The following is a 25,315-nucleotide window of genomic DNA, read 5'->3' on the forward strand; positions in this document are numbered from 1 at the left end:
ATCCTCAGCAAGTCTGATTGACTTGACTATATTTTACCTGATCTTAAAAGACCACAAAAGGAGAACCACCTCCATACTGTTGGAACACTGCCTTTCTAAAATTTTCAAAAATCATTAGCAGCATCAATAGCATTTATTGAGTGCTTACTGTGTGCAGAGCATTATACTAAGCACCTGAGATAGTATAGTACAAGGGAGTTGGTAGACGTGATCCTTGCCCATAAGGGGCCTTGTTCTTTGGATCTTGATGTGGTTGTGTAGAATATGAAAAATAATGGTTAATATTTTGCCTCTAGTGTGGCCTATAATCACCTTACAGTGACCTCAGGTGAGCTTTCATGAGCTGACAGTCATTACCATGATCTTACATGCTCTACAAGCGTTTAACCTCAGACAATCGCTATGCAAGCAGGAGAATGTAGCTTTAGCGCAGTAGCAACTGCAAATTTTAGTTTGCTCCCCTGATAAAAGGCATATTCTTAATGAAAAATAATGACAATTTCTGTCTTTAAATGAAACTTGAATGACTAGTGCCAATAGGCGAAAATAATTAAAACCCAAAATATGGACCTGTGAAATAGCAGTGCTATGTGGCACGCAGGGCCAAAATAAAAATAAAAATCAGAGACTATTAAATGCTGTGATTTTTCACAGTTGATTAAGACTAAATTATCTGGTGGCCTCCTTTGTGTAATTGAGTGGGGAAAATAACCAATATTTAATTTTTTAAAAGCCCATAATGTTAGCTGTGGAATGGTGACCACTTGTTCTAATATTTTGGGTGCTAATATAAAACATGTGGTGAAATGTGCCTGGGAATTGAAATCTAAATTAGGTTTCATTTCTAAAAACATGGCATTTACAAAAGTGGTATCCATTGCTCTCCCTACTGAATCATGGTTATTCTGAGAGTGTCATTATCCATGTCTGTGGATGTAACTGAAGAAAGGCACATGTAGGATCCATCTCTGCCCGCTGTATGCACGTGAAGCCTACCTTTTGGCTGCTTAATTGTGTTTCTGTGTGGGAATTAACTTTAGGAAAATGTCACATGTTTCTAATGATGGTTTTCCTCAGTGGAATACCAAACGTATTGATTTCCCACAATTCAACACCCAAGTTTATCTTGTCCATTAGGATTTTGCTACAGAAAGCAACACTCTTGATTTGCCTGGGTTGGCTATGTTCCAGTATCCTGATTGTGGTGATCCACGCTTTGTCATTTTGATGTGAAGTACGAGGTATAGAAGAACAGGAAAGATAGAGTGTGAGCGGCCCTTTAGTGCAATCCACTAGCTTTAGAATCAATTCTTCTCAATAGGTCCTGGAGTCTCAGCATTGAGGATCAGTGTGGCTCCTGATCATCAGTATCATCATAGTCAACACCAGGAATACCACAGGTATTATGGCCTGTAGGTGATGTTAGTGAAAATGTTAAAGAAACTGTTGGGGCTAAGACTCATTTCCCTAAACTCTAAAGATTATTTTCTTAGTTTAAAGCTTTCCTACTGCATTGTCCTGCCTTTCTGGTCTAGTTTTCTAATCATTACGTCCATGTCCAGCTAGACTGTAAGCTCCTTGTAGGCAGGAAATGTGTCTATCAACTCTGTAGTATTACACTCTCCCAAGCACTTAGTACGTGCTCTGAACCCAGTAAACACTCAATAAATATCATAGATTGATCAGCCTTTCACTGGGTAGTGTGCTTTGCTGGTAGTAAAATCTGGTGATATCTTTCATTTCTGTTGTGACAATAAAAATACTTGTTGGGACTGAAGATTTTTCCATTTTAGGAAAATAGTTCAACTCTATTTTCTTCAGGGCGAAGTCAGTCAGTCTAAAGTGCTGTGTTGATTCTGACAGATGTGTCCATGTTTGGCTTTCCACTTTTCTTCCAGTCATTCTAGAGTCCTGGAAGAATAGTTTGACCTTCAACCCAAATAGTGGGTTGAAGAGAAGAAGGTTAATCAGACAAAGAAACTGAGCTATCCTAATCCTGGTTACTAAATTCAGAGGCATCTAACTCCCAATTCAATTGTTCTAAACTACAAAAGACAATTTTACCAACATGTCCAAAGTATTTTAAATCAGTTATAAAGGTGATATAAAAGATGGGATATTTGTGCATTGCTTTTGGGTACTGGCCAGGTATTTCATTTATCAGTGTATCTCTCTAAGAGTCTATGTATGTATGTGTATATCTTTCTTCCTCTGTGTCATGCACTAGTTTATTTAAAAATGTTTGACTAGATGCCCCAGCTCTCAATATGGTGTTCTGCACACAGTAGGCATTCAGTAAATCTTTATGAATGAATTTAAATATTTAAAGCTGAGTCTGAAATAAAGGGTCAGGCATCCTCAGAAATATATTGGAATTTAAGGAATAATGGAGATGCTTTTTTTCCTTCATTTTCAGGGGTATATCTTGCATAGAAAGTTCAGAAGTTCAAAGTATCTGTGGGTCAAGGGTATTTAGCCCTAAAGGGACAACTGTCTCTAAACACTTTTTACTAAATAGAGTTTTTACTAAATAGAAAGTAGAGAAACAGAGATAAGGGTGTGGATATGCATGATAGCTTGATCTGTATATGAGATGTTTTTCTAATTCTTCTGAATTTTGTGTTTCATATATATCATTCACTCAATCCTAACTCCAAAGCCAATAAGAGCAATGGCTGAAAACATGCCTGTCAACTTCCATTCCCCATCTTTCTGACATTTTCTTAGTCCTACAAAGGAGCTTTCATTGGGGGGTAAAAAAGAACCTTGGCCGCAATGCTTAGACTCTGAAATTCACCATGGCAGCTGTCCTGCTTGACCCGGTGGTGGTGATGCATAATGAACTGCGGAGGTTTGTGTGCAGGAGGAACAACCCCATAAATCTTAATTTCAGCAGAACCTGGTTCAGAATAAGTCTCGAGCCCCTTGGCACAGGCATTTCATCTCATCCTTTGGCATATAAAATCTAGTCATTTTCCAGATGGTCCAAATAATTCCCAAGACTGGAAAGATTACTAGGGATTTCTTTAGATAAAGCACTTCAGGGGAGTGTAGTTATCTAATAATCATTGCAATTATTAATATTAATAATAACTGTAGTATTTGTTAAGTGCTATGTGCCAAGCTTTGTACTAAACAATGAGGAGAGAAATAAGATAATCAGGTTGGACACTGTCCCTGTCCCACATGGGGCTCCCAGTCTAATTTGAAGGGAGAACAGGTACTGAATCCCCATTTTCCAAAGAGGCAACAGGCACAGAGAAGTGAGCACGGAGAAGTGAAGTGACTTGCCCAACTTCACACAGCTGACAACTGGCAGAGCCAGGATTAGAACCCCATGGCCTCTGACTCCCAGGCCCGTGCACTTTCCACTAGGTCACACTGCTTTTTTTTAGCCTAATTGTTAAGCGCTTACCATGTACCAAGCACTGTACTAAGCATTGGGGCAGATAGAAGCTCATCAGGTTGGTCACAGTCCATGTTCCACATAATAATAATAATTATAGTATTCATTAAGCTCTTACTATGTGCCAGGCATTCTTCTAAGCATTGGGATGCATACAAGCTAAATCAGGTTGGACATAGTCCCTGTCTCATGTGCGGCTCAGTCTTAATCCCCATTTTACAGATGAGGTAACTGCGGCACAGAGAAGTTAAATGACTTGCCCAAAGTCACACAGCAGACATGTTGCAGAGTTGGGATTAGAACCTATGACCTTCTGACTCCCAGGCCCATGCTCTATCCACTATGCTATGCGACTCACTGTCTTAATCCTCATTTTACAGATGAGATAACTAAGGTACATAGAAGTTAAGCGACGTGCCTAAGATCACACAGCAGACAAGTGTCAGAAGTGGAATTAGAACTCGGGTTCTTCTGACTCCCAGTACCCTGCTCCTTCCACTGGGCCATGCTGTTTCTTTTTTAAGAGGAACAGGAGCAGGGAGCTGTGATGATAGTTGTGATAAGGGCAATGGCAATACCAAGAGCTTCAGTGCAGATTTGCTGTCATTAACATTGTTGCACAGTGTCGATGGGCCAGATTTGGGGGTGAGGCTTTGACCCTGTAAACTTTCATGCTCTGCCCCTTTCCTCCATCACCCACCCCCATGCCAAGGGGTTTTGAATCAGATTAGCTGCTCCAGACTCCACCCTACCCCAGGGTAACCCCTGACTGCATAATCCTCCCCCCCCGCCGCCATTCGATTGATAGCTCTTTGAGGTCAGGGATGCATCTTGCGTTCCTTAAATGCATAATACAATGCTCTGTGTCCACAGTGGATGCTTAATAAATTCAGTTGATACCAATATAGATTTGCCTGGTGCTTTGATGGAGCAATGCAAAGTAGTAAATATTTGTTATTTCAGAAAATGCATATTCTGCCCTTTTACCCCCAAAAGTACCTAGGAGTGAAATAAGTAAAAATGTTATTTTTGTTACTTGCTTATAATAAATGGACCTTGTCCCACTGGCAAATGAATGAGGGGCTATACAATAATAATAATAATAATAATCATAGTGTTGGTATTTGTTAAGTGCTTACTATGTGCAGAGCTGGGGTAGCTAAGCGCTGGGGTAGATACAGGGTAATGCAAGCCTGTATTAATCATTCGATAAATTGTATTTATTGAGCACACATGTGCAGAGCACTATAGTAAGCACTTGGGAGAATGCAACAGAGGAGGTAGACGCCTTCCCTGCCCACAACGAGCATGCAGTCTAGAGGGGGTTAAGGATTTGAAGCAATATTTTTAACATAGTGATTTGGTCACAAGGAAGAGCTATGCGTGGCTGACCTGGTTTGCTCCAGCTTTTGCCGTATGCACTCCCTCCTCTTGACCTTTAAGATTTGTGGCTCTGCCAAAAGAAAGGGGAACAGAGATTTTTTTTTCTTGAGTATGGGAGATGTGGGCACAGGTGGGTTGAAGAATTCCAGAGGAATCCTGAAAGCTGAAACAGTTTGAGAATCACTGGTTCGAAAAAAGGAAGGAAAACATTCCCCTTAGAGTGCTCCTTAAGGCATCCAAGAGAAACCTCCCAGAAAACCTCTCTCCCTCCCTCCCTTTCTCTCTCCCCCTCCCTGCTACCCCTCAAAGTAAAAAAACAGCAACCAACCACCATAGCCCTCCACATCACAGCAGCCTGAAACATGAAAACCTACAAGTGTGACAATGGGAGAGTGTTTGTCCAAATACTCATCTCATCAGGGAACAACAGAGAGAAATGAGAAGTAGTGCAGCCTAATGGAAAGACCACAGGACTGGGTTCTAATCCCAACTCTGCCTATTGCTTTTTGTGTGACTTTGGCCAAGTCACTTAATTTTTCTGTGCCTCATTTGCCTCATCCATTAAATGGGGATTAAGAATGTGAGCCCTACTTGGGGCAGGGACTGTGTCCAATCCAAATACCTCAGTGCTTAGTACAGTGCCTGGCACGTAAGCACTCAACAAATGCCATAAAAAAATAAATGACAGAGGAACTCTGAGGTGGGAAATGGAGTAATAAACAGAGCCCCGGATAGTGCCGAACCTGGCACTGAACATGTTTTTCTAGTTATTATGGATACTAAACAACCTGCAACTTCCAGGATTTCTTGAAGGTTTGTCATAGACACCCATGATTGGTAACCTAGTATAAAGGGACCGAGCCTGGCAGCCAGAGGACCTGGGTTCTAATCCCAACTCTGCCACTTGTGTGCTTTGTGACCTTGATCAAGTCACTTACTTCTCTTTGCCTCAGTGTCCTCATCTGTAAAACAGGGATTCAATACCTGCTCTCCCGCCTGCTTAGACTGTGAGCCCCATGTGGGATAGAGACTGTCCAGACGGATAAACTTGTATCTATACCAGCTGTTCATACAGCATTTGTCACACAGAAAGAGCTTAACAAATACCACAAGTATTCATTCATTCGACATATTTATTGAATACTTACTGTGTGCAGAGCATTATTATTATCATTATTACTGCTCTCGACTACTGCACTGTGGAAGTCAAAGTCTGCCAGGAGAATGTGATTAATGGGGATTATACCTTGAGTATGCACAGAATCCATCAATCCAGCAGGGATGCAAATGGTGTTTTGTCAAGATTGTAAACTCAAGGACAGGAATTGTTTCTACTACCTCTACTGTAGTTTTCTAAATGCTTAGTGCAGTGTTCTATACAGAGTAAGTCCTCGGTAAATTTGATTGATTGATTGATTACCTGCCAGAGAAAAATCAGCACAGAAGATGGGGATGGGGATGAAGATTGAGAGTCCCATGTGGGACATGGACTGTGTCCAATCTGATTACCTTGCATCTACCCCAGGGGTCCGTAAGCGCCTAGCTCATAGTAAGCACTTAAATACCATAAAAAAAAGTATAACCTTATGTACATAAGTGCTGGGGTCGGAGGGGAGAGTAGTATATAGGTGCTTAGGGGATGCAGACTCAGGCACAGACTTGATGCAGAAAGGAAGGAAAATAAGGTGGGAGAGATGAGAATAATCAGAGAAGGCTTCCTGGGGGAGATGGGGGTTGTGATTTTAATGGGTCCATAAACATGGGAATAGTTGTGTTCCGTTGCTGCTAAATGGGTAGGGAAATTCAAGCAGGAGGAAGGGTATGGGTAAAGGCTCAACAGCAAGAAGTTCATGAGCAAGGGACAGTGAGTAGGTTCCTTCCTAATTCAAGGTGAAGACTCTTTACTTTGGAAAGTTCATATGGATATATCTTTTGTAGGCACTGGCTTTAAAGACAAAATGCTGAATTTTGAGATGATGTTGACAAGAAATACTGAAATAGAATTTAAAAAATAAGCATAGTTTCCCCTTTAGAAAGCCACCTGTTAGATGCAAGACTACATTTTCATGCTTTAGTATTCATGCTTTCCATTAGTATAGGAAATGGACAGTCAAACATGGAACTTTATAGACAAACTAGAAAGGCAGTCAGAATTTGTAGAGCTCTTTTTTCAATCAGATCAGGTGGAAATCCCCACCATATGTCATATTTGTGTTTTCATAATAATGAGACCAGCTTGAATAAATTGTTGCTGTTTGACTGAATGAAAACACTATTAGAATCTTTACAGGACTAAAAAAAAAGTCAAATAGAACTGATCTCATTAAATAAAGAAATTCTAGACACCCAGAGGCCTCTTGTATTTACTTTGTCACTTCAATTAATCTGATGCAGCCTGGCCAGATTGAAAAATGGCTTCCTCTTTTTACAGTTTCTCTATCCAACGTATAGTTTTCAATTTTAAAATGTATCCATTGGCTTTGTTTTAAAACTGTGTTTGGCGAATGTCTTTTAATTAATGCAAATAAGGGAGAAGATATACAATTGTTAGTGTTACACAATTGTTAGTGTTACAGTGCTCTGCACATAGTAAGCGCTCAATAAATACTATTGAATGAATGAATGAATGAATGAATGAATGGTGTTATTTTCTGTGACCATGCTATTCTGTTTACAATGCTGAGCCAGTTTTAGTTGTTGTAACTTTTATATATTAGAGTGCATCTATGTAAAATAAAGTGCATTCAGGATCACATACGACCTACTGCTGTAGGTAGTGAACATATACTTCAACCAGTTTTGTAGGAGTTTCTTAACCAAAAACAGACTTTAATTCTATTCTAGGACTACTAGTACTTAAACTTTCCATCTGTGTGTGTGTTTCTGTTGCTCAGACCAGCTGTCACCTCGCTGTCAGCTTTTATGTGTTTATTGCTGTTCTGGGCATTGTTTAGCATATATTTTCTGACACGGTAGGGGAAAAAAAGGTGTTTGTTTCCAATGGAAATCCTGGGCCTTTGAAACTCTGGGAAGTATTTCTGTTAATTTCTGCCTCCAAGGGCTCTTTTTTCAAAAGAGTAGTTCAAAATTCGTTTGCAGAAAGAGGAAGGATGCAAGCTTAATACTTGGAATGCCACATATTCACAAATAAAGTTGGAGATTCTGAGGTGAAAATGATATTGAAAGTTTAGGAGTTTGTAATCATGATGACTTATATGGTAGTTATTGTCTTTGGGTCCAGGGTCTTACCTTACCATTGATGTTTGTTTTCTGAAAATTAATGCTATCTAACACAATTGATCAAAATCAAGATATGAATTTGAGGTCCCACAATTAAAACACACTATAATTCTTTCTCCTTCTTTTCTCCCATCTTTCCTTTCTTCTTCACTGTCCAACTTTCTCCCCCTTGCTCTTTCTTCCTCTCCCTTTCCTATTGGGTCCAAATGGCTTTTTCAAAAGAATGAACAATAATAATAATAATTAAGCAATTACTGTGTGCCAAGCACTGTACTAAGTGCTGAGGTAGATAGATGATAATCAGGTTAGACACAGTTCCTGTCCCTCATGGGGATCACAGGCTATTTAAATCAGAGGATTTTACAGATGAGGAAAGTGTGGCAAAAAGAACTGAAGTGACTTGCCCAGGATCACACAACAGACAAGTGACAGGTCTGGAAATAAAACCCAGGTCCTCTGACTCTCTGGCCCGTGCTCTTTCCACTAGACCTCTATAAAACTCTATAATATTGCCATTTCATTCTCAGAAAAATGAATTTCCAGCTAATTGAAAGACCCAACTCAAATTATTTAGAATTCAATTCATACTTCTCGGGCTACTTTCAGAATATACAGTATTCATAAGTTTTTGACCAAACTGCTGATTCTTCTGTGGAGTGACTTTTTTCCAAATCTTTCTTCCAAATTCTTGGCTTCTATCATTCTTCCCCTCCAGTTAATCAATCCATGAATAGTACCTCTGGATTGTAAGCTCATTTTGGCAGGTAATGTGTCAGCTATTTCTGCTGTACCATATTCTCACAAGCACTTAGTACAATCCTCGGCACATAGTGAGTGCTCAATACCGTAGATTGATTTTTGAGTGCTTAGTCTTTGTAGAGCACCATACTAAGCACTCTCAAATGTGCAACCAAGTTATAGACCTGATCTCTGTCTCAGAAGAATTTATAAGCAGTGGACATATTACAAAAGCAATGCACTCCTGTTTCTAATTCAACAATGGGATTACTAGAATTAATCCAGGAATAGTGTACGTTATGGCAAGATTGGATCAATCCTATGAAACATATGAAAATCCTCTGTCTCCAATTCATAATATGCTATTCCCCTCCTTCTTACTTGATCATTCCCAAAGGGAAAATGACACACACAGCAAGGTATAGCGGATAGAGCATGGGCCTGGGAGTCAGAAGGTCATGGATTCTAATCCCACCTCTGCCACTTGTCTGCTGTGACCTTGAGCCTTCTCTTTGTCTCAGTTACCTCATCTATAAAATGGGGATTGAGACTGTGAGCCCTATGTGGGACGGGAACTGTGTGTCCAACCCGATTTGCTTGTATCCACCCCAGTGCTTAGTACAATGCCTGGCACATAGTGAGTGCTTAACAAATATCATTATCATTATTACTGATGTATATAATAATAATAATAAAGGGAGCTCTGAACAAACCACCCACTTGTTAAAATCACTATCATCACTTATCAATCCCTTCATGCAAGGCCTTAGTTCTGACCCTTGCCTCTTATTCTGGATGGGAGATTCCATCCTCATCACAATCGATTGATTGTTCATTCTTTGCATTTGTTGAGTGCTTTTCTCTCCTCCATCAACAATGCATACCCAACAGAAGGGCAGGGAAACAGCTCAAGATCTAGACTGTTCCCCTCTAGATCATAAGCTTCTTGTGGGCAGGGAACATGTCTACCAACTGTGTTGTAGAGTCCCTCCCCAAGCACTTAGTACAATGCTCTGCACACCTTAAGCACTCAATAAATGTGATTGATTGATCAATCAAGGTCACACTATGAGCCAGGAGCAAAACGAAGAACTGGGATGTAGTCTCTGGACTTGCTTTATTCCGAGGCAGACCACACATGGCTAAACTTCTTCACTGGAACCCAGATCCAGCTAAATCTCTACACACTAGTGTCAGCCAGTCTTATATGCTGTTTGACACTGAACTGAAGCCCTGAAAACTGCCCCTTCTGGGTCAGAAGACGTGATGGAGAGATCAAAAGAGGGCTTAAAATCAAAATGTAAATAAAAGAGAAAATCCAGAATGTGATGTAAAATGACTAGTTATAAAACTGTCTGCAGCGGGAAGAAATCAAAGAGTTTATTAGGTGAATTAAAAAATGGTAAGATTCATGTGAAAACATTCCAGGCTTAGTCCTGCTATGGGGTAAAAAAGGACTTGAAGTGTGGCTCATAAAACAGTCAGATGTTCATAAAGAAGCAGGGCTCATTTTTTACCTGTAGTTGCAATTCTTAATGAAACAGAGTTTATGATGGCTACGTGTTATGTTTTATTATTTACATTCCTTTTCCATTGCAAATCTTCTAAAGTACCTCGGACACCCTTCCAAGATGTAATTCTTAGACAGGTTGCAATATCTCTAAGTAATTTGAATCAGTTTGTATGGCTTTTGTGGATTTGAAATGTCAATGACCAGACATCAGATTCATGTATCACTAATGATAATAGTCATCAAATCACATTGTCTAAGTGCGTCTCAGAATTCTCATCCAATAGCAAAAGAGAATCAATCAATCCATGGTTTTTATTGAGTGTTTACGGTGTGCAGAGCACTGTACTTAGGTTTTGGGAGAGTACACTGAGTTGGTAGAAATGTTCCCTGTCCATAGGGAAGCTGCTTTCAGTCTACGGGAGAGACAGACAATCTAATAAATAAATTATGGTTCTGTCCATAGGTGCTATGGGAATGAAGGAGGGGTGAATAAAGGGGAAGGGGTGAATAAAGGGTACAAATCTAAGTGCATGGGTGAATGCAGAAGGGAGTGGGAGAAGGTATTACTGACCCCATTTTACAACTTATCAAAAAGTATCTCTCAGAGACGCTGCGGACTTTTCTAAGCAAATTAACCAGATGTCATGTTTTTCCAAAAGCATAGAGATATAAGATTAATGAAAAATATTTAATTTACCTATTTATTTTTGAATACCTCAATTGTGCCAAGATATTTGATCTATGGACTGGGACGTGAGTGCATCTCACTTTCAGTTAGCTGGGGAAGACTCTGAAGAGGAAATGGACTAACAGGAGGTGTTTCTCCTGCAGGAGGTCTTCCCTGACTAAGCACTCATTTCCTCTTGAATGGTATTTGTTAAGTGCTTACTATGTGCCAGTCACTGAACTAAGCACTGGGTTGATACAAGATAGATTGGACACAGTTCCTATCCCAGATAGTGCTCACACTCTTAACCCCCATTTTACAGATGAGGTAACTGAGGCACTGAGAAGTGAAGTGATTTGCCCAGGGTCACTCAGCAGACACGTGGAGGAGCCGGTTTTAGAACCCAGTCCATCTGACTCCCAGGCCTGTGCTCTTTCCACTAGGCCATGCTGCTTCTCTTCTCCCACTCCCTTCTGCATCACCCTTGGTCTTGGATTTGTTCCCTTTATTCATCCCTCCCTCAGCCCCACACTACTTGTGTACATATTCATAATTTATTTATATTAATGTTTATCTCCCCCTCTAGACTGCAAACTCATTGTGTTCAGGGAGCATTTTTTACCAACTTTGTTATATTGTACTCTTCCAAGCACTTATGTAATAACAGTGATAATAATAATGATGGTATTTGTGAAGCTCTTACCAAGCACTGTCCTAACCACTGGGGCAGATACAAGGTGCTCAGGTTGTCCCACGTGGGACTCAGCGTCTTAATCCCTATTTTACAGATGAAGTAACTGAGGCACAGAGCAGTTAAGTGACTTGCCCAAAGTCATAAATCTGCTAAGTGGAGGAAGCGAGATTAGAACCCGTGAATTCTGACTCCCAAGCCTGTGCTCTTTCCAATACGCCATGCTGCTTCTCAACAGGGCTCTGCCCACAGAAAGCACTCAATAAATGTGAGTGATTGACTGACTGATTGAGATTTAAAACAGTACCACAGGAGACAGAGTCAGGAGTTGGAAAGAAGTGGCAGAGGAGGTTTTAAGAAGATGTTCCTGGCAGTGGAGAGACTTGGAAGTGGAATAAGTTGGAGAAAAAGGCCAAGAAATCAGGCTAGTATTGAAGCTGAAGGTTAGAAGGCAGACGTTAAATCAGGACAGAGGCATGGTTTAAAAAAGTAAGTCAATGTGGGCAGGAAGCTGAATCCAAGAGTTATCAGGCTCAAAAAAAACCAGACAGTTTGGGCAATATCAAAGTGGGTATGTGACAAGTTGAAAGCAACAGTAAGATTCCTTATATGAAGAGTGAGTAAAAGGGGTGGGGGTGAATCTACTGCAGTGCTGAGGAAAGGGAAGGGAACGAGAGCCTCAGAAATAATAAATGGCTCGTCTAAGCTGGAGTGATGAACTAGAGGTGGGGCTAGAAACATAATCTTTTATGTCCTTCATTCAGTGCCCCATTCTGGCAGCCTCACTAAACATATTGATTCCATTTGAAGTGATTCTACCCAGCATCTTCAAAAACAATGGTTTTATATGTGTAAATAAATAAATTACAGATCTTTACATTAGTCCTATGGAGTTGAGGGAGGGGTGAATAAAGGGTGCAAATCTAAGTGCAATGGTGACACAGAAGGGAGTGGGAGAAGAGGAAATTAGGACTTTGGCAGGGAAGGCCTCTTGGAGGAGATGTGCCTTCAATCAGGCTTTGAAGGTGAGAATCATTTCATCCACAATAATAATGTTGGTATTTGTTAAGTGCTTACTATGTGCCGAGCACTGTTCTAAGCCCTGGGGTAGACACAGGGGAATCAGGTTGTCCCACATGGGGCTCACAGTCTGCATTCCCATTTTACAGATGAGGTAACTGAGGCACCGAGAAGCTAAGTGACTTGCCCAAAGTCACACAGCTGACAAGTGACCGAGCTGGGATTCGAACCCATGACCTCTGACTCCAAAGCCCATGCTCTTTCCACTGAGCCACGCTCAGAAGTGTGAGAATACTCCCACTGTTAGAAATGTGATCTTCACACATGATGAACATCCATGTATATGTATACTTAAACAGGTATTATCATGATAGTGGCATTTGTTGAGTGCTTACTATGTGTCAGGCACCATACTAAGTGCTAGCAGAGATACAAATTAGCCAAGCCAGACATAATCCCTGTCCCATTTTGTGCTCATTAGCTAAATAGGATGTAGCCCAGGACAGTCACTCCACATCTTACAAATGAGGAAACAGAGGCACAGAGAAATGAACTAACTTGTTCAAAGTCTCACAGCTAGCAAGTGGCAGAGTCAGGGTTAGAAACCAGGTCCTCTGACTCCCATAAGCAGGCTCTTTCCAATAGCCCATGCTGCTTCTCTATTGTATATGTAAATGACTGAATCTCTCAAAAAAATTCTCAAAAATATTGGAGAAAACAGTACTGCTTTTTAGCTAGTCTTTTCTTAGCTTCTGAACTTAGCTAGTCTTCAAAATGAGTTATGCAACAGCCCATGACTTCACACTCACAGTCCCAATTGTGTATTTTTAAATTATATATTATAAGTGATTTATTTAGGTAAATGTCTGTCTCCCTCTCTAGACTGTAAGCTCGTTTTGGGCAGGGAACGTGTCCGCTAATTCTGTTCTGTTCTGTCCCAAGTGCTTAGTCCTATGTGCTCTGCACATAGTAAGCGCTCAATAAATACCACTGATGGATCGACTGATTGACAATGGCCCCCCTCACCCATCTGATGTGGGTGCCCATGGACCAATCAATCTATCACTTGTATTTGTTAAGCACTTACTGTGTGAGAACACTCTACAAAGCACTTGGGAAAGAAAAATACTATAAAAGCTGGTGAGCCCAATCCCTGGCCATGATGAGCTTACACTCTATAGCAGGAGACACGGCAGGGACTGTCTGTATCTGTTGCCGACTTGTTCATCCCAAGCGCTTAGTACAGTGCTCTGCACATAGTAAGCACTCAATAAATACTATTGAATGAATGAATGAATGGAGACAGACATTAAAATAAATTACAAATAGGGGAGATGGCAGAGTTTGATATCCACAAGTGCTGCGGAGTTGGGAGGAGTAACAGATTCCTGGAGATAGCATGTTTCATAGTTGGATCCTCAATATTATGCTTATGTCTTTAACCTCATTTTTTGGAAGTGATAAAGGAAAAAGTTTTATGTTGAGTTCTTCCCTGTAGAAAAATACTCGTTTCACTATACAGTAGCAAGCTCCTCTAGATGTCACTATTTCATCATGGTATCTAAATGGATATAGCATGTTGTAAAATAAGTTACTGCTTAAACAGTTTTCCTCCTCTTGGGGTTTCTCAGTGTTTACAAAATATTTTTCTGTTGATCAGATGACGATGATGATAAAAATTACAACATGAGTTAGATACAAGATCATCTGGTCTGTTATGTCATTATTGATTCCATTAAATTGATTCATTCATTGTCATATATATTGAGCACTTACTGTGGGCAGAGCACTGTACTAAGCATTTGAAAAGTACAATTCAGCAACCAATCAATTCAAGGGCCATTATTCTGATACTACACTGCTAAGTCTAGGGAAGATGTTTTCTTCCATCGGAATCTCTATCATCTCACAGCAAAAACTGTATTTGACATTTTCATCAGAATTGGCATAGTTTTATTAATATAACTCTAGTCAGACTAATTCACCTCTCTCTAATGGTTGAAATAGCTTTAAGACATTTATCAGACTGCAAATCTACAGTAGCCTTCACAAGTATGGGGCCAGAAATTCTAAATTCTTTTCTTGGCTCTGCCTCTACTTCCCCAAATGATGGCCTTCAGTTTCTGAACCTGATACTGAAATTTGTGAATTCTCTGAAAACATGAACCTGCTCCTAGTAATAGTGTCAAGTAAATTGCTTGATTTCAAAGGCTTCTAGAATAATTCACTAATAAAAACAACTAAATATTTAATTTTTGAAAAATTCCCTCATCCCACATTAAATCGGGTCCCAGAACAGTCAAAGAAGTTGTCAAAATATTTTCCTAACCCTCAACCCTTACCTAGCCTCAAATGGGGGCTAACTATAGATTTCATTTGAGTTCTGGCCCTAACTCAAATCCTAATATGGGTTTTTTGGGATTGATGTGTTGATAATTCAATTTGTATTTATGACAGTGTGGATTAAATATGTTTGGCAGTTTGACCTTTTTTTTTTATTTTTAACAATTTAACATCTGGCAACAGAGAGCAGAGATGTTTGAAATTTGTTCCTTTACCACTGCTGTTCACTGTGGGCAGGGAATGTGTCTGTTTATTGTTATATTGTACACCCCCAAGCATATTACAGTGCTTTGCACACAGTAAGTGCTCAATAAATATGATTGAATGGAGAAGGTACTACATTTATAAGTGGATTTGGATCTGTTCAAAGAGAAAAGTAGTCTAAAATAGATAAGTTCCATAATTAGGAGTTCATAATTTAGTGTAAGCTCATTATGGGCAGAGAATGTTTCTCTTATTTCTGTTGTATTGTAACCTTACAAGCGCTTAGAACAGTTCTGCACATAGTAAGCACTCAATGAACACTAATAAATAACTAATAATAAAATAAATTCATAGGTCACAGCATGGCCTAGTGGGTAGAGCTTGGGCCTGGGAGTCAGAAGAACATGGCTTCTAAGTCTGGCTCCGGCACTTGTCGGCTGTGTGACCTTGAGCAAGTCACTTCACTGTTCTGTGACTCAGTTACCTCATCTGTCAAATGCGGATTGAGACTGTGAGCCCTATGTGCGTCAGAGACTGCATCCAACCCGATTTCCTTGTAACAATCCCAGTGCTTAGTACAGAACCTGGCACATAATAGGTACTTAACAAATAACACCATTAGCATTATTACCACCATTGATTGACTGATGGATTGAGAATATCTTGATTATATGTTTACAGGCAGAGGAAAAGATGAGATCCCATTTAGGCCTGAGGGAAATAACCTGTATGAAAAAGAAGAAACCTCCAGTCTCCACAGGTGATAACTTTTACATTCTGCTCTGCATTTAAAACTGAAATTTTTGAGTATAAAAAGTTGGTTGAGTTAAGTTTATTGCAGTTGTCCTTGGCCTCATAAAATATTCACTCATAGCCTACAGTAAATGTAGCATATGTTTCCACAGTATATTTATTATATTGGAATTGAGGCTCAGGGAGTCCATGAAAGAGCCTAATTACCTGTGACTATGTCATATCTTGTCATCTTGGTTTATTGTGAAATGCTTCTCTACTAAAGCTGCTAGCAAAACACTTCCCTAACAACAGATCATGTGGAGAAAAATAGTTACCCCACATACAGTCAAAACTGCTAAATACAGAGCATTCCATTAAAATGTTTTGTGTTTTTGCTTCTAGAGAAAGTGACTCAAACACATCAGTCCACTTATGACCAAGAAAAGGTTCATAAACTCAACAAGGAAAACACTGTAAAAGCAAATGAACCCCAAATTCAGAGAAATTCTCCCACAGTCACCCAAGAGTCAAGAGACAAAGTAGGGTTCTTAACTTGGGAAAATCCCAAGGAGAGTAAGAAGACTCCTGCTGGAAAGGATTTTTCCAAGGCCAGAATGGTAAGCAGACCAGGAGAAGGGGTCACCACTGGAGAAGACAGGGAAAACACAGTGAAGAAAAATGGTGTTCCTGACCATGTAACAGGATCTTGTGAGAGTCCGGTGACCAGAGAAGAAAAAAATGTCCTCACTTCTGGGGAAGAGGAAGATGCCTGTGGAGAGGAAACTGGAAGAGCAGGACCAGCTGCTTCCTATGACGCTAAAGAGGAAGCCCAGGTTGAGAGGGATCCACGCCAAAAGAAGAAATTAAATCAAAGGTAGGTTTAGAAAATGTGTCATTTGATATAGGCCCATGTGAATACCACGTAGGCTTTGCTCAAGCTTCAATCACAGAGGGAGCTAAAGGACTTGAAGTTAATTATTTAAGCATTGATTATGGAGGATGTGGATTTTCCAGGACTTTTATTCATTTTACCTCCTCTGGCTGACTGGTGGCCATTTCACCGTTCTTAGCTTCCACTATGGTTGTCAGAGGGAGAATCAGTGAGTCACGAAGGAAAGGGGAAAGGAGAAGAAACGCAGCATTTAGTTTATATTATTTCTGGACTAACATTTGGAACTACTGGCTAAAATCTAGTTTGGGATTATCTGTGGTTTGCATTCATTTGAGCTATCCCTAGTCTTCAATACCAGAATTTGAGTTGGTTGTAATACAATTCGCTTTTTGCCAAATAAAATTTTAGTCTGGATTTTACTTGTTTTTCAAAAATCTCACAGCAGCACATTTTACCAAAATACCATATTATGGATTGGATTTTCTCTGAAAAACAGGTGGGATTCAGGAACATGTAGTTTGTGAAATTACTTTCTGCCTCCAGCTTCAAGGTACAAATTTAGGTAGTCTAGCAGAATGATAGAATTGATGAGAAATTTTAAAAGAAATTTTTGGGACAAATTATTAAAGTGGGACAGCTGTTAAAAAAGTAGTTTAAATATCAAGCATGCAGAGTTCTTACCAACTCGGCACAGAGCTCTGTATGAGGGAATTAGAAATTAGAATATGATTCCTGTTTTTGAGAAAGTAATGATTCAATAGGGGGATACAGAACTATTCAATAGTCTAAGGTATGAGTAAGAGTCAGTAATCTCTTTCTCACTATTCACTGTATTTGGAGCACTGTACTCTATGTTGGGAGCACAATCAAAGTAGCAGATAATGGGGCTTGCTCCCAATGAATACAAAAGGTTACTAGGGAATCCATTACCTTCATTTCTGGGCCCCTTTGGTTGGGAACTTTGAGGGCTACCGCATTCTTTCGTTTTCTAGGCATAACAGCAGTGAAAAGTATCCTTCAGCTGCACTGATGGAAGAAACTAATCCCATAAGACCTCTTTCCCAAAATGATGAGCAGGCTGGCCCAGCTGATCACAGCAACAACAGCAAGCGTCACGTCAACGATGAAGAACTCCTTAGCGATGACAACAAAAAGAGCAAAGTAGATGCGGCAAGAGCAGGAGCAAAACACAAATCTCAAGTGGTTTCTGAGCTGAAACAGGCCTGGAGTAGCACCCAAGACAAGCCACAGGAATCTGACGCCATCAGGACAGAGAATGGGAACAAAACGCAGTCAACTACTAAAGAAAACTATTTTGTGACTCTATTTGGTAGGAAAGAACTCAAATCCAAAACTTCTATGCTGTCACACATGAATACACTTTGGCAATAATTCCTTTCAAAAGATACGTGCTTTGCCTCACAGTCTGAGTGTCCCCTTTCCCAGATAAATATAGGCTATGGAACTTTTTACCACTTTTAAAAATTCAGGAAAAGCTATGAGAACGGCTTCTTGAAAGTGTCTGAGAAAAGCCATGTACTTGTTTTTCCTGAGGAAGAGAGGGAGGGAAGAGGGGAAAGAGAGAAGAGGTGGATGGGGGAAAGGGGGAGAGGGAGAAAGGAAGAGAGGTGAATGGGAGGTTATGAGGGGGGATGGAAGGGAAAGAAGAAGAGAGAGAGATGTTAAAATAAAGCAGCATGGCTCAGTGGAAAGAGCACAAGCTTGGGAGTCAGAGGTCATGAGTTTGAATCCCAGCTCTGCCACTTGGCAGCTGTGTGACTGCGGGCAAGTCACTTAACTTCTCTGTGCCTCAGTTACCTCATCTGTCAAATGGGGATAAACTGTGAGCCTCACATATGACAATCTGATTACCCTGTATCTACCCCAGCACTTAGAACAGTGCTCTGCACATAGTAAGCACTTAACAAATATCAACATTATTATTATTATAAATTCAAGAAAATATGGTCCAAATAAATTTTCATTCTACTTGGCTTGCTCTATTTGTAAATCTATTTTGTGATAGCCAATGAATATTATAGGAATCATCACTATTGGTGTTTTGCTTAATGGAACTGAAGCTGCGGAATTCTGATATAAGAAAAGGAAAGTGCACATTTTTAGAACCTCAGTAGTTTTGTAAGCACTTAATACAGTGCTCTGCACACAGTAAGTGCTCAATAAATACAATTGAATGAATGAATCCAGTCTTAAGAGTGGGGGTTTTTTTTCAGAAAAAAAATCATATTTTTTTGTTGAAAAGGATCTTTCCTTAAACTGTTTTGGAAAGAAATCTTTAAAATGCCCCATTTAGATGACCTAAGCAAACTTTTAATTGTTTTTCCTTCACTCATTTCCTACCTCCCCTTCCAATATCAGTCAGTGATATTTATTGAATGCTTACTGTAGAATAATAATAATAATAATGTTGGTATTTGTTAAGCGCTTACTATGTGCTGAGCACTGTTCTAAGCACTGGGATAGACAGAGGGGAATCAGGTTGTCCCACGTGGGGCTCACAGTCTTAAACCCCATTTTACAGATGAGGTAACTGAGGCACCGAGAAGTTAAGTGACTTGCCCAAAGTCTCGCAGCTATGTGGCCGAGCAGGGATTCGAACCCATGACCTCTGACTCCAAAGCCCGTGCTCTTTCCACTGAGCCATGCTGCTTCTCTAATCGGAACATCAAAACTTTTATTGATTCAATAAATTATTTTAAATGAACTTTCACCTCCAAAGTAAGTGGTTTTGGTTTTTTTTTTTGTAGAAATGCCTGATGGGATCAATAACTGGACAGGAAATTGTAAGAGAAATTGTATTAGGCATTTACTAGTGCAAGAGTCCTTGAACTAGGTACTAATAAAAATTGTGGTGCTTGTAAAGCACTTACTTTGTATCAAGTGCTGGAGTAGATACAAGATCACCAGTTCCCACATGGGGCTCACAATCTAAGTAGGAGGGAAACAGGTATTGACTCCCCATTTTGCAGATGAGGGAACTGAGGCCCCAGAGAAGTGACTTGCCAAAAGTAATACAGTAGACAAGTGATGGACCTGGGATAATAATAATAATAATAATGTTGGTATTTGTTAAGCGCTTACTATGTGCAGAGCACTGTTCTAAGCGGTGGGGTAGACATAGGGGAATCAGGTTGTCCCACATGGGGCTCACAGTCTTAATCCCCATTTTACAGATGAGGTAACTGAGGCCCACAGAAGTTAAGTGACTTGCCCACAGTCACACAGCTGACAAGTGGCAGAGCAGGGATTCGAACTCATGACCTCTGACTCCAAAGCCCGTGCTCTTTCCACTGAGGAACCTCATTTATGAGGACATGAACTGTTACCCTTTAATAATCAATTACAAACAGGAACAATCCAGGGGACCATACATTTCACCGTTCTGTGGTCAGTGGGGACGATGACACTCAGCATGGGAGTTACCTGCTTTTAGTATTTGTGTTTAAAGTCTTTTCTGTAAATGTATTTGTTAAGCACTTACTATTTGTCAAATACCATTCTAAATGCTGGGATAGATGCAAAGTTATTAGGTTGGACACAGTCCCTGTCCTGCATGGGGCTCGTATTCTAAGTAGGAGGGAGAATAGGTAAACCAAGGCACAGAGAAGTTAGGTGACTTGCCCAAAGTCACACGGTGAGCAAGTGGTGGAGCTGGTATTAGAATTCAGGTCCCCTGACTCTCAGGCCCATGTGTTTTCCATTAAGCCACACTGCTGCTTTGGACATAGAATTAAAATTCATCAAACAATCAAGAGAATAATTGAAATCAACAGAAGCACACAAAGACTTAAATGAATTTAAATGAAGAAACAAAAACATGACACACGCATATGAACTTAAGGAGTTGGAAGCTTTTCTATAAGTGATATTTCTGGATTTTCTTTTTTTATTTTTAGATAACCCCACTCCTCCAGCCCCATTTGACCATAAGATTGTCATAACAAAGAAAGAAACGATCAACAATTTCTATTCTGTGAGCAGGACAGAAATCTTAGGAGGGTAAGTCCATGTCTATGTTGCAAGCAATTTTTAGTTGAAGGAACACTTTCTGAACTAAATAAATGCATAAAAGCCATTGCCCTGTCTGCTAGCCTTTGGAAAGGTGGTGTATAAAACATTTGAAAAGGGCACATATACTTCTGCACCAATATTTTCACAACAGGGCTAATATACTATTCAGATTTATACTGAATGCTTCAGGGTGTGAAATTCATCAATATCAAAATATCATCAAAATCATAACAACAATAGTAAGAAAAGTGCAGTGTCCTGAACTAAGCTCTTGGAAAAGAACCACAGAAGCAGAAGATAAGTTTTCTTCCAAAAAGGAGCTAAGGACTCATGGAAAGATGAAATCATTTCCACTTCTAAGTTGATCACCAACTTTCAGGACTGGACTTCATGCTTTGTTGTGGTGGGGAATGTGCCTGCTAATTCTGTTGTGATGTTCTCTCCCAAGTCCTTAGTATGGTGCTGTGCACACAGTAAGTGCTCAAATACTATTGATTAATTGATTATTTCATGCTTTTGTTCTAGAGGACGCTTTGGCCAGGTCCACAAGTGTGAAGAGAAAGCATCGGGCTTAAAATTAGCCGCCAAAATTATTAAAACCAGAGGTGTTAAAGAAAAGGTAAGTATTGTGCCAAAAGGATATTTCCTTTCTCTTTTTATCATCTCAGAGTAATGACTACCTCAGACTCCCAAAATGTTACTTCCTTCCCAGGATGATGTGAAGAATGAAATCAGTGTCATGAACCAACTGAACCATGTGAATATTATTCAGCTATACGATGCCTTTGAATCCAAGAATGACATTGTTCTAGTCATGGAATAGTATGTGTTCCTATTTCCTTATCTCCTTTCTTTTTATTCCTCCACCTCAAAGCCTAACATCTATATCATGGTTATTCTCCCTCATATCTTACAGTAACCACTGCATTGCAACTAGGATTTAGAAACCATTCCGATGTTCCATTCACTTTGCAAAGGTCTCAGGATGGAGTCTGTCTTGTGACTGATCCAAGAATGGTACTTAATGAACACTTACTGTGTGCAGAGCACTGTACTAAGCACTTGGAAAAGTAAAATGCGATAGAATTGGTAGACATGATCCCTGCCTGCAAGAGGTTTACAGTCTAGATGTGGGGCTCCACATCCTTGAGATTCTATAATGGGGAGTGATTATGCTCTGTACTAAGAGAGAGAAGCAAACTGTGATATTTTTGCAAAATTAAGACTCTGTTTTACTCTTTATTCAAGCTCTAAATAGCAAAAATCAAACTTAAGCCAGGCTCTTTCTGGATGCTTCTGAGAATCCCAAAATGAATGCAATAGAAAGGTTATCGTTTGAACTGGAATAAGGTTTTAGGTTATTGACTAAGCAGTGCACAGGGTGTGTCCAAGGATGAGAGTATGGTGTTTACTACAATATATTAAACAAAGAAGGGGTTAAATGAATATTATTATTACTAATCAGTTGACTGAGAGAGGGAGCGCTTAAAATCTGTTGAGAAATTAATTATTCAATATAAATGATTGATAGAATTGATAAAGCCTCCTTACCATACAGCATTCAATCACCTTGCCCCCTCCTACCTTATCTCCCTACTTTCATCTTACAGCCCGGCTCGCACACTTCACTCCTCTAAAGCCTACCTACTCACTGTACCTCGAATCTCATCTATCTCACTGTTGACTGCTTGCCCATATCCTGCCTCTGGCCTTCAGTGCCCTCCCTCTTCATATCTGACAGACAATCACTCTCCCCACCTTTGAAACCTTAATAAAAGCATATTTCCTCCAAGAGGCCTTCCCCAACTAAGACCTCATTTCATCTCCTACTCCCTTCTGCATTGCCCTTGTGCTAGGATTTGCCCCCTTTATTCTCCCTTCCCTCAACCCCACAGCACTGAGGTACATATCCATAATTTAATTTATGTATTTATTAGTGTCTAGCTCCCCTTCTAGACTGTAAGCTCTTTGTGGTCAGGGATGGTGTCGACCAACTCGGTTACGTTGTACCCTCTCTAGCGCTTAGTACAGTGTCCTGCACACAATAAGCACTCACTAAATAGAGTTGATTGATTCATTAATAGCATTATCTTCAGACCTACCTCCAGAATTGAGTGCAGCTTAGGTTGGGATGGAGTTTGTTGGTATTATTGCCCACCCTAGTGTGGTTGGGGCTTGAGCAGGAGAAGCAAGCTGGGAAGCAGTAGTAACAATATCTATTGAACACCTCCTTTGTACTAAGCACTGAAAAAAATACAAAAGACTACCAAAACCAGGTACTTGTCTTTGAGGATCTTTCAAAATCTAGAGGGAAGAGGGAGAAAGATAGCCACATACACACACTGATCCCTCATCTCCCCCAAAACAACAAAAACCATCAACCCGCTAAAAAATAAAAAGTGCAAGGCCCGAATGGCATGAAATTGAAGGAGACAGATGACAGGACTATACAGAAGATTTACAGAAATGTAAGTACATGGGTAGCTGGAGTTAACTTGGACATGGGAGAGTTGTATTTCAAAGCTGGGAAAGGATATGAGATGATAGAGAGGATGTGAGAAGGGTGGAGGGGATGGGATTGTCTTCCCAGGAAGGGAAAAAGTTGATACGAGGTTTTGGAACAGAATGGAGTCAGAGGAACAGAAAGCTGTCTCATTATGCAGGGTGAAGAAACTGAATAGCTAGAAGATGGCAGTTAGGTATGGAGGAGCCAGTTGGAGAACCACTTTAGAATGAATGTGTGGAAATGGGGATCCACTGAGGGGCAGATGGCACTTGAGAAAGATGATTTCCCCCTTTAGACTGTAAGCTAATTGTGAGCAGGGAACATATTGTCTTCTCCCAAGCACTTAGTGCAGTAATCTGTAATCACTGGTATTTATTGAGAGTTTACTATGTGCAGAGTGCAAGAGCTCCAGTAAACCAGTCAAGTCTCTGGGCCATAAATCATTTTCCTTATAATCGCTGATCTCAAACTCCAAATGGCAAGGAACATAAAATGGCATCTAATTAATCAAATAATCCCCTCACCCCCAGTTTATTCTAAATGTCTCACTGAAAATTCCTAAGAAACCCAGTGACACACACCTTCACAATACCAGTAAGCAGCTAGTGTAAAACTATTCATTTGCCATGTGGCTTTGTTCAGTGATGAATGTTCCTCTTTAGGTGCTGGCATTAACCAATTTTATTATCAGGCAAATTCAAACTTATATCCCCCATATAAGGAGGAACTAAGGTTCTTGAAGTCAAACTTGAACAGTTACCAATTATGACTAATAGCAGCCCCCAAATGTAAAAGTAGCACTCAATTAATGTAACAGAGATGGCGAATTTAGGGGCATTCATTATATCACTCACTGAATAGTATTTATTGAGCACCACCAGGGTGCAAAACACCCTGCGAGGTACTTGAGAGAGTACAATAGAAGTAAAAAGCAGCGTGGCTCAGTGGAAAGAGCACGGGCTTTGGAGTCAGGGCTCATGAGTTCGAATCCCAGCTCTGCCACTTGGCACTTGTCAGCTGTGTGACTGTGGGCAAGTCACTTAACTTCTCTGTGCCTCAGTTTCCTCATCTGTAAAATGGGGATTAAGACTGTGAGCCCCACGTGGGACAACCTGATTCCCCTGTGTCTACCCCAGCGCTTAGAACAGTGCTCGGCACATAGTAAGCGCTTAATAAATGCCAACATTAAGTAAAAGTGAAGGAATGGAGAGAGGTATAAAACAGCTTCAAAAATATTGCAATAGATTAAAAAATATCAATATGGCAAATTGTGTGTAATCATGAGTAGCTTGGAAGGAACCATCTTTTTAAAGGAAGCTTTAATCACTTAGCGCGAAAACTGATCTTGTGATGATTTACATGCCCAAATTTCCTTCACATATCATTTCTTCTCCTTGCAGTGTGGATGGTGGAGAGCTGTTTGACAGAATTATCGATGAAAATTACAATTTAACTGAACTGGACACCATCCTGTTCATAAAGCAGATCTGTGAGGGGGTGAAGTACATGCATCAAATGTACATTCTTCATTTAGATTTAAAGGTAGAGCGCGTACCCTGAATCATTTCCCTTGTTAAACTTTCTCTGTATGTCACCAGAGAGAGGCTACTGGTGGGGCCTGAAAGTTTCAAATAGAAACCTGATGCCAATAGGATTTCTTGCTTAAACAGGAAATAACACTTCCTTGAGTTTATCTGCCTTCTCCCTCCCCTCTAGACTATTCTTGAGGTGTCACTTACCTATTAGCTCTCATTCTCCTCTTGTCCTGAAATTTACTATATTTTCTACCAGCTAACCTGGATCCAGTGCCTCCCTGCAGAATCAATCCCCTTCAGTCCCCTCCATTGTGTGTGGGAGAATTTTTTCTCAGCCAAAATTCCCTTAGTTACCGCAAAAAAACAAACCAAATAACCAGGACCCAAGATGTCAAACTCCATTTTGTTGG

The 25,315-nt window shown here is 40.1% G+C and overlaps 1 protein-coding gene across 1 annotated transcript in view; it reads left to right on the top strand.

Moving 5' to 3' along the window:
- Positions 1-25,315, top strand: part of MYLK4 (myosin light chain kinase family member 4) — a 64,769-nt gene that overhangs the window by 31,681 nt on the left and 7,773 nt on the right. The window contains exons 4-8 of the mRNA XM_001510029.4: positions 320-328; positions 20,750-20,852; positions 21,390-21,483; positions 21,577-21,686; positions 24,771-24,912. Of these exons, the coding sequence (XP_001510079.4) occupies positions 320-328; positions 20,750-20,852; positions 21,390-21,483; positions 21,577-21,686; positions 24,771-24,912 (458 nt within the window). The remainder of the gene's footprint in view (positions 1-319; positions 329-20,749; positions 20,853-21,389; positions 21,484-21,576; positions 21,687-24,770; positions 24,913-25,315) is intronic.

Source organism: Ornithorhynchus anatinus, chromosome X3 (genome assembly GCF_004115215.2).
Source record: "Ornithorhynchus anatinus isolate Pmale09 chromosome X3, mOrnAna1.pri.v4, whole genome shotgun sequence".
Taxonomy (NCBI): domain Eukaryota; kingdom Metazoa; phylum Chordata; class Mammalia; order Monotremata; family Ornithorhynchidae; genus Ornithorhynchus; species Ornithorhynchus anatinus.